Source organism: Glandiceps talaboti, chromosome 2 (assembly GCF_964340395.1).
Source record: "Glandiceps talaboti chromosome 2, keGlaTala1.1, whole genome shotgun sequence".
In the NCBI taxonomy this organism is placed as follows: domain Eukaryota; kingdom Metazoa; phylum Hemichordata; class Enteropneusta; family Spengelidae; genus Glandiceps; species Glandiceps talaboti.
The window spans coordinates 19,974,518-19,986,525 of NC_135550.1; the positions used below are offsets into that span (position 1 = coordinate 19,974,518).

General features: G+C 34.0%; 1 protein-coding gene across 1 annotated transcript in view; it reads left to right on the forward strand.

Annotated features, from left to right (window-relative positions):
* LOC144448308 (glutaminyl-peptide cyclotransferase-like) overlaps positions 1-12,008 on the forward strand; it is a 48,891-nt gene continuing 36,883 nt past the window's right edge. The window contains exon 1 of the mRNA XM_078138507.1: positions 1-144. Within this exon, the coding sequence (XP_077994633.1) occupies positions 73-144 (72 nt within the window). The 5' untranslated portion in view covers positions 1-72. The remainder of the gene's footprint in view (positions 145-12,008) is intronic.

Consider the following 12,008-nt stretch of genomic DNA (forward strand, 5'->3'; position numbering starts at 1 on the left):
ACCACTGAGTTCTATTACAAAATTGTTGGTGGAAAAGATCGTCTGCTCATCGGAACGCTTGATTTTGTCACCATGACAAAATTGTACGTGTTTATGCTGCTATATGTAGTGTTAGCTACTAGTGATATTGCCAAAAGCAAGAAGGTAAATTTCCCTTTTCGTGTCTTGTCACAAAGTTTATCCACTTTTGGTGTGTTCATGCAGTGTTTTGAAAATGTACTCGGTAGAGGTATTCAACTTCTCAGAGTTCGAAAAAAAAATGAATGCGTAATATTTATATATTTTATGTATGGCTGTAACATTATATGATATGATGTATTTACGTTGATTCATCGTGTTTTGTCGATTAGCGAAAACAACAAGTCTCCAGTGCAGTATGACAATGAAGTGTAACTGTCTACCTCAACGTTCAATCGTTTACTAGTAGGTATTATTCCTCGTCGTCAAAACATTACACGATCACGAAATCGTGTCAGAGATATGATCGTGACGATCTGGCTACTGTAAATCACGATTTATATACAAGCCATTCATCTGACTTTTGCACATTGATGAAACAGGTATGTGTGGGTAGTAATTGACGGAAGTTGGGTCTGCTATGTATCCACGTAGTCAGATCGACAATTCACAAGTTCGACTTAGAATGCGGAAGTAACCATTCATCCATAACACTTTAGAGTCCACTATGGTGGTAAAACAGGCTTCAGAACGTGCAGGTGGAATACGATATGTAAAATGCAGTACAGATCCAGTAACCCCTCGAGACGTAGTGATTCTACATGTATAGAGCCCAGTTATGTAATATTGATCAGCACAGTTATATTTATAACTTACCATACATAATACATGACCTGGCATGTACTACAAATTGTCTCTTCCCAGGGATCTCAGTATTAGTACTACAGCCATGCTCATACGTATATAGTGTCTATTAGTAGTACAGCCATGCTCATACGTATTATTATATAGTGTCTATTAGTACTACAGCCATGCTCATACGTATATAGTGTCTATTAGTAGTACAGCCATGCTCATACGTATATAGTGTCTATTAGTAGTACAGCCATGCTCATACGTATATAGTGTCTATTAGTAGTACAGCCATGCTCATACATATATAGTGTCTATTCTAGTATAGTATCGGCTAGACATTATAACTGTTGATTCAAGCACTGCCCATGGAGGTGTTTCACAATATGATGTGTGATTACATTCAGTTTGCTAATTATTATGTAATATTTTTTTATGATGTTATGATATCAGGCTATGCATATTCCTTTTACAAATTAATTAATTGATTGAATTAATGCTTCTGAATAGGGAAGAAAAAAACTGTGCACAAAACTATTCTAAAATAGGTTGTCCTCCTCACCTTTCCAACAGACTTGACATTGAGAAATCCAGGTTTTTCCTGACATTGAGATTTGATCAATATGTGGAATAAAAATTACTATTTATATATAATTGAAAGCATTATTTCCTTGCATTGGAATCATATTTTTATGAAATAGTTCCAAACTCAGAGCAGTGGTATATTCGCTAAATCAGTTATTCGACGAGTCTACATCATTGGAACCATGTAAAATTACAGACCAAGTGACTCAGTCGATATGATATATTTTTGAGATAAAACTAAAACAATCATTGCGTTCTTTGAGTTCGGAACCACAACATAAAACATCAAAATAGTACTTCATTTGAATGTTACGGAGGACCCATAGGGTTTACTTTTTGCAATAAAACACTCTGCTTTGCTGAAAAAAAGTAGGCAGCAGTATATTTAAAATTTAAATCCAATTTCCTTTAATATTTAAAAAAACAAATGCTATGATTTGAATTTGCCAAAATGAAACATCAACAAAAGATAGTGAACATATGGAAAAAAGCGTGCAATACATTTCAACCATATTTCCTTCTATAGATATTTCATTGGGTGAATTTCCAATCTCTTGGCTACCATTGTTGATCTGTATTTGAACAGCTTGTATTCACTTGCACTAATAAATGTTCATAAGATCAGAAGGGTTATCAAGCAACTGAACTCATCACTTAATACATCTTAATGCATTTCTTTGTGTAAGCTTCATGGAGATGAAACCCAGTGCATAGTGATCAGTCTATGAACTGATTTGTATTAAATAGATGAAAGGGAATGCTGAAATATAGCAGATTATAGTCAAAAGATTATCTATTAGTCATTTAATATTGATAAAGAAGTTTAATCTTCATGGTTAACACAGTAAATTCTCAGCAAATTAGCCATTATCAGAGTGATAATCTTGATAAAGGCAAATAAATGATGTATTAGGGTACAGAAGTAATAGTTCTATTGTGAAGCTTTTCCATTCTACTGAACAAATCTCATCCAGTGTGGACACACAATGATTTTCATTTCGTTCAAGAGCATCTCCGATATGAGTCACGGTACGTAAGAGTTTTATTTTCAGCAAAGCAAGCCAAGCAGTGCAATGATAGCTTGACTATAGTAGTCTGCAGAGTCTGTGTGGGTGTCATAAACTCATCCTCGCCTCCCACACTATACTTGTATGAAGATGAATGTTGTAGTAGTCTCATAAAACTCTTAGACTTACCTTCTAACGTATCTTCTGACGCACATGATTAGAACTTCCACATTAACAGTGTACTAAACCATTTATTAACACTGGATATGAAAATGCCTCAAAATTGCAAAATGACAAATTTACCAAATGTGTTTTATACTGAACATTGTTTACTTTGTTGTTCTGTGCCCATTTGGTTTTGTTGTCTAGTAAATATTTTATGTAAATTTATTTTTTATAACTCATCTAAAAAAGGTTGATTGATTTCAAGCCCAAGCAACATGTTTGCCACTTGACCCATGTTAGACTAGATACACAGATGGAAAGTAAAAGTAATTTGACTTTTTCATATATGTCATATTATAAGAGGAAGAAGCCAGGAGCACAGTACACAGAGTTTTTATTCACCATGTATCCCCCCTGTGATGGTTGTGGTGTAGTTATATAGGAAAAGATTAATACCTGGAGTATGAGTGAAGCACTACATGCACTCAGGTAATTATTTGCCCTTGGTCAGAGATTGCATCTTGCCTTCGATTCTCTCTGAATTAGTACAAATACCCCACAGGAGACCTATTGTCTAGCTCATAATCTTACTCTGAAGATACTCAAACCAGAATTCAGGAAGAAGATAAAATCCAGTATTTGTGTAATGTTGATACTGACGTCAAAAAGTAGACGACGGATGAAGATGAGTCTCTACTAAGATCAGGTGTGAAGTAAATGTTAATATCAGTTAAAAGAAACACCATCATATTGTTTTAGAGTTTCATGTTTAGAATCAGGTGTGAAAAAAAAATTCAATATACAATAAGATACTGTTTTAGAGTCTCATACTAGGATTTAAGGTGTGGAGTAAATTTCACTGTTTTTAAGAAGTAAATTGTAAGAAAAACATAAAACTTACAATCTACATCTTCTGACTCATGTAATGCTTTTAAACTCTCATTTTGTATTTTAATCAGATATATGAAACAATCCACTGAAGAAGTACATATGTATTAGAACTACATTATGTACGGCAATGGCATATAACCTATCTGTAAAGTTTTCACAGACATAAACTAAAACAATTATCGTTACATGTTGATGTAAGCTATCAACAGAAATTGATATACAATGTAATTACACTCACAGTAGGGTGGTATCTCTGATAGCTGAGTTTTTCTCTGGGAAGGACACATTCAATCTCAGTTCAGTGTTTACACTATCTTGATTACTCAGTGATTCTACATGACCAATGCACAGCTATCACCTATTTGTATAATCTACGACGTGGCAACAACAACTCTTTTAATTTGTATCTGTCATAGTTTGTCGATAGCATATTTTCCATAGTAATATAAACTCCCATGTGTCTGAAAGAAATATTTCAGTTTACTATAAAGGTAGATAGTGATATTATGTTACTTTCCATCTCAATGGGGAGTAGCAAAATAGCCTGACCTTTTACTTTCTAAGTAATACCTGGAAAACAGGCCTAATGCTCTTCTCTTATAATCTGTAATCTTTATCTGTTGGATTTGTAAATTAAACTCACTGGGGAGTTAAGTCTAAGATACATGCACAGTAAGGAGCCACATCAATGGTGGCAGTTGGTGCTGTGTGGATACATGAAATGATTATATAGGAACATTGACATTTATTTTACATCATGAAGTAACCCAGAAATTGCAAAAATTCATTTTTTTTTCAAGTGCTGTCAACTTTTTATTTGCGTCAGTTTCACACAGTAAATGTAGCAGGACTTTGAAAAACAACTGTCACTTTTCATCCTACCCAGCGCTGTGTGTAATTGCCTGCCTGTAGCTATTAATGGCTTTTCCGCTCACAGGAAGTCAATGCTCGTCACTGGTTTTTTGCTTAAAAGCTTTCCCCATTCAATTGGAAATTTTTGTATGTTGTGAGCAACAGAGCTTTTTTTTCATTTTTTTTATGATATTCAGTGAGAGTAAAAGCATAGTTTTTGATGTGGTGAAAAATATGCTGGTATGCAGTCCAAGGAAAAAGAAGGACCGGAATAAAACTCTGGCACTGATTGTTGTAGTAAAATAAGACAATTACCATTTCTACTCCTTTAATGAAGCCATTTCAGAGGCATATAACAGCTTATCATAAAGCTACAGTATATTTTTTGAACCATTGTCTCATGTTGGTATTTAAAGGTTACAATTGAGGAGAAGAGTGTTTTCCATCCAGACTGAAGAACCTGTAGGCTCTTCTATATATTGAATGAAATAGCATGGTGATTTGATTTGCAGCTTTGCAATACAATACTGTAAGTTTAATGGAGTAATACCGCTATCAAAAGAATTTAATACTTATACATGCATTGCAGGAAACTCAAGTGTTTTACACAATGAAATTATTTTTTATTGTAAAATCAAACTCTTAGTATTATTGGATGTAATATTAATATTAAATAAATCAACATCTTAATAAATTGTGAAAACGACAGCACTGTCTTGTGTATAGCCCAATATACATGAATAGCAACAGTCAAATAACTGTGAGCTTTTCCTCTATTAAACTCACCTGTATCTTGAAACTTCTAAATATGTGTTGTACCACTACTAGTACAATACAGTCACTACATTGTTTGCATAGATACCAGTGATGATACACCGAGTACACATACACCACATCTATCACTCTTTAAAACCCACTTGATTTGAATAAAAAATGGCTTAGGCTGATTCAGATCACTTTGTTCTGAATTGTAGCCACTTGCTATCACCACTAGTCTTTTCAGATGTGCATTGAAGCAGAAACACATGTACTTCAAATCACCCTACTTGGTTGCAGTAATGGTAAATGTTAGTGCCACGTCGGTAGCCCAACTAATGAAATCTGTTTCCCTGTATAAATAGTGCAACCCAGAAAAATAAAATTGGAGACAGCTGAGTTATCAGCAATTTGCTGTTATTACGATATTGTGATGATGAGAACAGGGCTTACAGAGTAAATAATTGTTTTTATGTCAGAGACAAGTCTACAAAATCCGATAACCCAAGAATAAGTAGGAGTTTTGTAAATAGGTCAAGAGATGTCACAGATAGGTCAAGATACATCATCATCCTATATGTAGAAAGCAAAGGTGTGAAAGTATCCCCTCCAGGTCTAGGTGTACTGTATAAAAGGAAGGTAGAGACAGTTAATGGCTGATTTTTTTCACAGACAGTCTATCAGTCTCATATGATATAGGTCAAAGATGAAGGCTTATATTTCGCTATTTAAACTCTGAATCAGTCACTGTTTTAAAATTTCTCCTCCATACATGGGGAGGGGGGTAGTATGATATAATGGATGAGTAGTCTAACTTTGTGTAGTTCTATTCCCCTTAATATTCTAGCATGACTACATGTACTGTGGAGTATTTGTTTTATTCATGTATATGAATGACATGTTTCATTTGTCTTACTTTCGATCACCAATTTTCTACGTGAGAAGCTTTATGGCATGAAATATAACTTCCTTATTGCTAGTGACAGTGTATTTACCAGTACGGTGACACAATGTGCCACTGATTATCACTTCATTATCGTACCGTCTCCCTAGACTGTAGTGGTTGCATGCAATGACGCCACTCATCATCCATTCACACTCGCCTAGACTTGCCCAGCAGTATATATCAGTTAATATGTTGCCTAGTTTGCCAGAATCTTTTATATTCTTAGATGGATTGTAATGTCAGTCTATAAATGAGTCTTGAGACTTCCTTGGAATACCAACAAAGGTGTAGACATTGAGTTAGAATGAAAGAGCTCCTGATAGTCCATCATTAGTCTGTTGAGAGACTACATACGTTGCATTCTCACCTCATGAAATTTTCGATTGAAATATTAATGCATGTCCTAACTGAATGCCATACTTGATAGGTAATAAATATTTGAATTTACAAGATATGAGAGTGTTAGCCTGAACCCTACGCTATTGCTTACTATATATAGGGCATTTCATTTTTTAAAATAAGGACAACTTAGGGACGATCGCACAATATCTCACACAAGCTCATTAAACGAACTTTGTTCGTTTAGGACCAAAGCGCCCCCCTCCCCCTAAATCAACACGTAAACCATGATGAAATTTATTGCAGTTACACCACTGTGATCGATGCAATGTGAAAACATGATGCTAACCACGTTATATGTAAAATACTACCAGAAACCCAACACTGTATATCATATTTAGCTGTAAATTTGAAGTACAGTATAAAATATAGAACCTGTTATCATTGAAGGCGTGAAAGTTTTCGAAATTTGGTTAGAAGTGCGAAAATGAAGTTCAGTAATCGTATTGAGGCCAGACCCCGTCCCCCCAAAATGACCAAAGTTGGAGGCAGCACTTACTTTTACAAGGCCTGTGTACAGATGGGCAAATCTCATACTACAATAAACCGGTGATATTATAGTAGGTGAAAGATTTCCTTATACTTGTACTTGGACATCAACTGTGCTCTGGGGGTATCTGTGTTCAGAAACACAGAAATACTAGTACTCACGGAATACATCCTTAACTACCCCCCACCCACCCCCACCCCATCCACATCCCCAGCAAAACAAATTTTTTAGCCATTTTAAAATTGGAAAATTATTCATATGGTCCATGTACTATGTGTTGTGTGTACTACAAATGTAAAGTTGAATTCAATTAACATTATAAATGTATCTATATCGACACATAGATGGCTGCTAGTTGGAGTATAATAGATTTTCAAGTTGATGTTGTCAATACTTTCAATGTAACTATTCATAATATTCTCACTATTCCATTACATGTACATGTACCAGTTATAAACAGTTATAAAGTATATTAAGTATTGCTGTACACAATCAGGTACAATCAATTCACATGATTCACCCACATATTCCCTGAAGCGTGTGCCAAACATTACATGTAAGTATGTGTGTGTACCCGACATGCCAAACCATATGTTTGCAATTCAATAGCTCTGTGTATATATTGTATACAGGAAATTAAAAAGAAAGTTGGCTTGGATTTCCTACCTGACATTTACAATGTGTAAACGAAGAGGTAGATCTGGGAGAAGCCAGAGAAATGAGAGAGAGAAGTGACGTTTTTTAATAACATGATATCCAAGATCATGATCAGGAGATTGACATGTTTATGAATGTGATATTGTTGGAATATAGTTATTGGAAATTACAATCCTTGTATACAATATTGATTGGATGACATCCTTGAGAACTGAAACAGATATCCCTGTAAAAGTCAAAGTTGGACTGCTTGACATATATGATGTGGATGAAAAATTGATGAGGTTTCCTGTCTTCTGATGGCATACACACCTAATTTTCACAGCATCAAATCAATTATTGATCTTACATAGAAATGAGAAATGTATGTATTATGAGTTACTAGTATGTTATTAGCTTGAATGTTATGCTAAGGTGTAGGCTAGAACTAAAATATTGAAACTTGATATCTGTCATGTTTTTTCCTTTGGGCCGTTCAAAATGCTATACAGAGACTTGAAGAAAATAACGAAAAGCTAAGATTTTGAAGGCCAATGTGAGGCACTGTGTTTTCCTTGTAAAAAAGTCTCCTGGTGAGAAAAGTTTCTCCTGGTACAAGTACAAATCTCTCCTGCTGAAAAGTCTGTTGTGTTACAAGTTAAAAGTCTCTCCAGGTGAAAAGTCCTTAGGACATACATCATTTTTAAATGTGATGAAAAGTCTTCCTTGGTGAATAGTCTCTCCTGGTACAAGTAAGAAGTTGTTCATGGTGAAACATGTCTTCTGGTATGTGTAAAAGTCTTAAAAGTCTACTGGTACATGTAAAAGGTCTCTCTGGTAAAAGGTCTCTCTAGTAAAAGGTCTCAAGTGGTACATGTGAAAAGCTTTTTCTTATAAAAAGTCTCATACATGTAAAAAGTCCATTAGAAGGCAACATGTTGTGAGTGACTTTACTCAATTATGTCATGATGTATCAGACAGTTCTGTAATGCATGGTGAAATGTCACATGTGCTAAAGTAGTAATTTTTGAAACCCCTTCAAGAAAATTTGCATAATTTATGAAGTTGCACAATGCAGTTGAAAAGTAAAATTTTTACCAAATTGTGGATCTATTGATTTGTTGAATTTAAGCTCCTTGGGTGCATCTTCGAAGGATAAGGGAAAAAAATAAATAATGATTCATGATTATTTTATATTCATCTGTCAGAACTACCAGCATTTTATTTTCAGCTTTCTTTTGCAGTTGATCTTCTTGCAATGATCCAAGAATTTCACCTCTAATTCTGCAGCATGAATGCCCCCCGTCAGTCCCTCTTTTAAGTAGCTACAAGGTAAACCATTCATTATCATACTTCCTAAGGAACAACAAAGAAAGATTGAAATTATGAATTCAGTGAGAAATGATGAAAATTCAAGTATTTCATATTTACACGTAGAAATGATGTAATTCTATCAATAATATTGTGTTTATGAAATATAGAACTTTCTCTGTTTAATCAATATCATATTCAAAATAATGTACATGATCTTTGGTAATTCAATATTTTACCAGGTATGAATAACAGAATAATATTTCTGTCAATATTTTTATTTTCCATCGATGGACAAACCTGGTTTATCGGGAAAAAACGACATAAATGTCAGTGAATAGAGAAACTAATGTAGAATGGAAATTGTATTGTCAAGTTTGATTAATTCTCTTTTAGAAATTTTCCTTTCAATTCTGGCAAAGTGATATGTACGGGGTAATTTAGCGTGTATATTGTGAGTATATAGCGACTGTAACAAATGATCAGGATTGTATCGATATTTACATATCAAACCACTACACTCAATTTCACAGAATATTGAGTATAAAACTTGCAATCTCTGTTTACTTCCTTCTACCCACCTATTTCTGAATTATTGACTTTCTCCTATATCTTTTTCAAACTCCCTACTCAACCATTCTGAGCTCTAAATGTTAGAATATTTCGCCACTACTGCTATTTCAACCTAAAACTCTCAGCTTAATTTTGAAAGAAAGAAGGTGTGATTTCATCATAATAAAACACTGATTTATACCAAAAGTTTCTTTTATTTTATTATCATCAGTTTTCATTATTTAGTCATCAGTGTTCTCTCCTTCAGTGTTGGATTTCATAATCAGTAAGGCTTACTCTACAGAGTATCAAATGAAAATTTCTACTCCTAGAGTCAAAAAAACATCCAAAAAGTAAATGCAAATATGTCTAGCAACAAGACCATGCCCATAGCAACAGCTAAATGATGAAATATATGGTAAAGGTAACAACAGGGCTGGCTAGGTAACTGTTTTAAACATTTGACTAATAAACACCTATACCTAGCATGGATCAGTTTGTGGATAAACATTTTAAAGAACTATTCAGTTGTGCTATAATCCTGTTGGTGTTATTTTTACTCTAGTTTTTGTAGAAAAATGTTTATGATAATTCTTTCTTGTTGTTTTTATGTATTGTGATTCCATAGTGTAAATACATGTATAGACATATTCAGTATTAGTATTACGTAGGTAGTAGCAGCTGCAATTGAGAATACTACTTGAAACCTGTGGCTATCCAGAACATTATTAAAGCTGTGGGTATGTTAGTAATCTATAATAATCATAACACAGTACACAGGAAATATTGTAGTTATTAATTCCAGACCAAATCATCTGGCAGCTGTTTTTTTAGCTCAAATGAACTATAAAGGTTCAGTATGATTGCTATAGGCATGGGGAAATGTGTGTGTGTGTGTGTGTGTGTGTGTGTGTGTGTGTGTGTGTGTGTGTGTGTGTGTGTGTGTGTGTGTGTGTGTGAATGTTTTATTTTTGATGACAACTCTTCTAATTCCTTCATATTTCTTCAGAAATCAGTGGAAATAATGCACTCTACATAAATTAGCAAAACAGCTGACTTTAACCAGGATAGTATAGAACATAGAGATGTATAAGGTTTCTTCATTTGTAAAATGATAATATAGGAAAAAAATCTATTTGGCATATTTTGTATAAAAACTCCAACAGTAACGATATATAATTAACATTTACATATACTGAACCTCTGTTTTGGTATAATATTGCCACTCAAACGTGAATGTACAATTTTTTTATCAGATTGGCTATTTCACAAATCTTCAGACACTGGTCTGTGCTTATGTAGTACTAGTAGCTGTGTGTTTATTTCTGTCATATACATACTCTGTCAAGTCTTTCCTGTAGAAGCTGTACTGAGCCATCAAATTGTCTAAAAACTGTGTATGAAACTTTTGGGTTCATTTGAAAGTAGAAGATGTATTAATGTCTGATATTTGAAACGTAGCAACAGTTTACATTAGAGAATATAACACCTTTCTTAGCTAGTCAGCAGACCAGGCATTTCATCTTTCATCTTACACACTGTAACTAGAGGAGTTCATGCCTTGCAAGAAAGACAAATTTCCCTTTTAAAACCTTCATTTCCTTCATTTAGGGTACTATTGAAGGGTTTTATTTATTGAAAATTTGCATGTGTCTAACTATTACTAGAAAATAAATGAATTTCCTTGGTTTTCAGGTGATTTTATAAGGTGCTGATACTGCTGAAGTTATTATCACATAGCATTTTAGTAATTCATCGGTAAGAACTTTTCATGAGCACTGTTTCACATTCTGATGTTATAATTCTAATTATCAATAAATGCAAAGACCCTTAATTAGCTAGAAATTTTGTGTGCAATTATCTTATTTTGCACAAAGAAAAATTGTAATGCTTTTAAAGACGGGAAGCATATACTAGTTTGTTGGTTGTTGCTGACAAGACGTGACTAGGCAATCAATTGTAAATTAGTGAAATTTTCACAGTGTGATCTTTAAGAGTTTATATAGTCTATTGAGATAAGACTTGATGTTGACATGCTAGTCACGCACACTGTCATTCATGGTGAATTAATCATGTTCACTCACCGAAAGGGAATTTTTTAGGAGGAATGTAAATAGTCTATGTGTGTATACTTTGGACTACTTGTGTTCAGTTTGATAAATTTAGGTTTTATATCTAAATTGACACCTTGATATATGTACCTGTATTTCCAAAACAAAATATCACATATAAAATTCAGCTATACTGTCAGTAAATGTTAAATGATCTGCTTTCATAAAAAGTAACAAGTCATGAAAATATCAACCTTGAAAAAAATATATCTTTAATCTGGGTTTCTTCATTGTTGTCAACCACCATTCTCTTTCTGATAACACATTGTTGTCAACCACTGTTCTCTTTCTGACAATACATTGTTGTCAACCACTGTTCTCTTTCTGGCACCACATTGTTGTCAACCACTGTTCTCTTTCTGGCAACACATTGTTGTCAACCACCGTTCTCTTTCTGGCAACACATTGTTGTCAACCACTGTTCTCTTTCTGGCAACACATTGTTGTCAACCACTGTTCTCTTTCTGGCAACACATTGTTGTCAACCACCGTTCTCT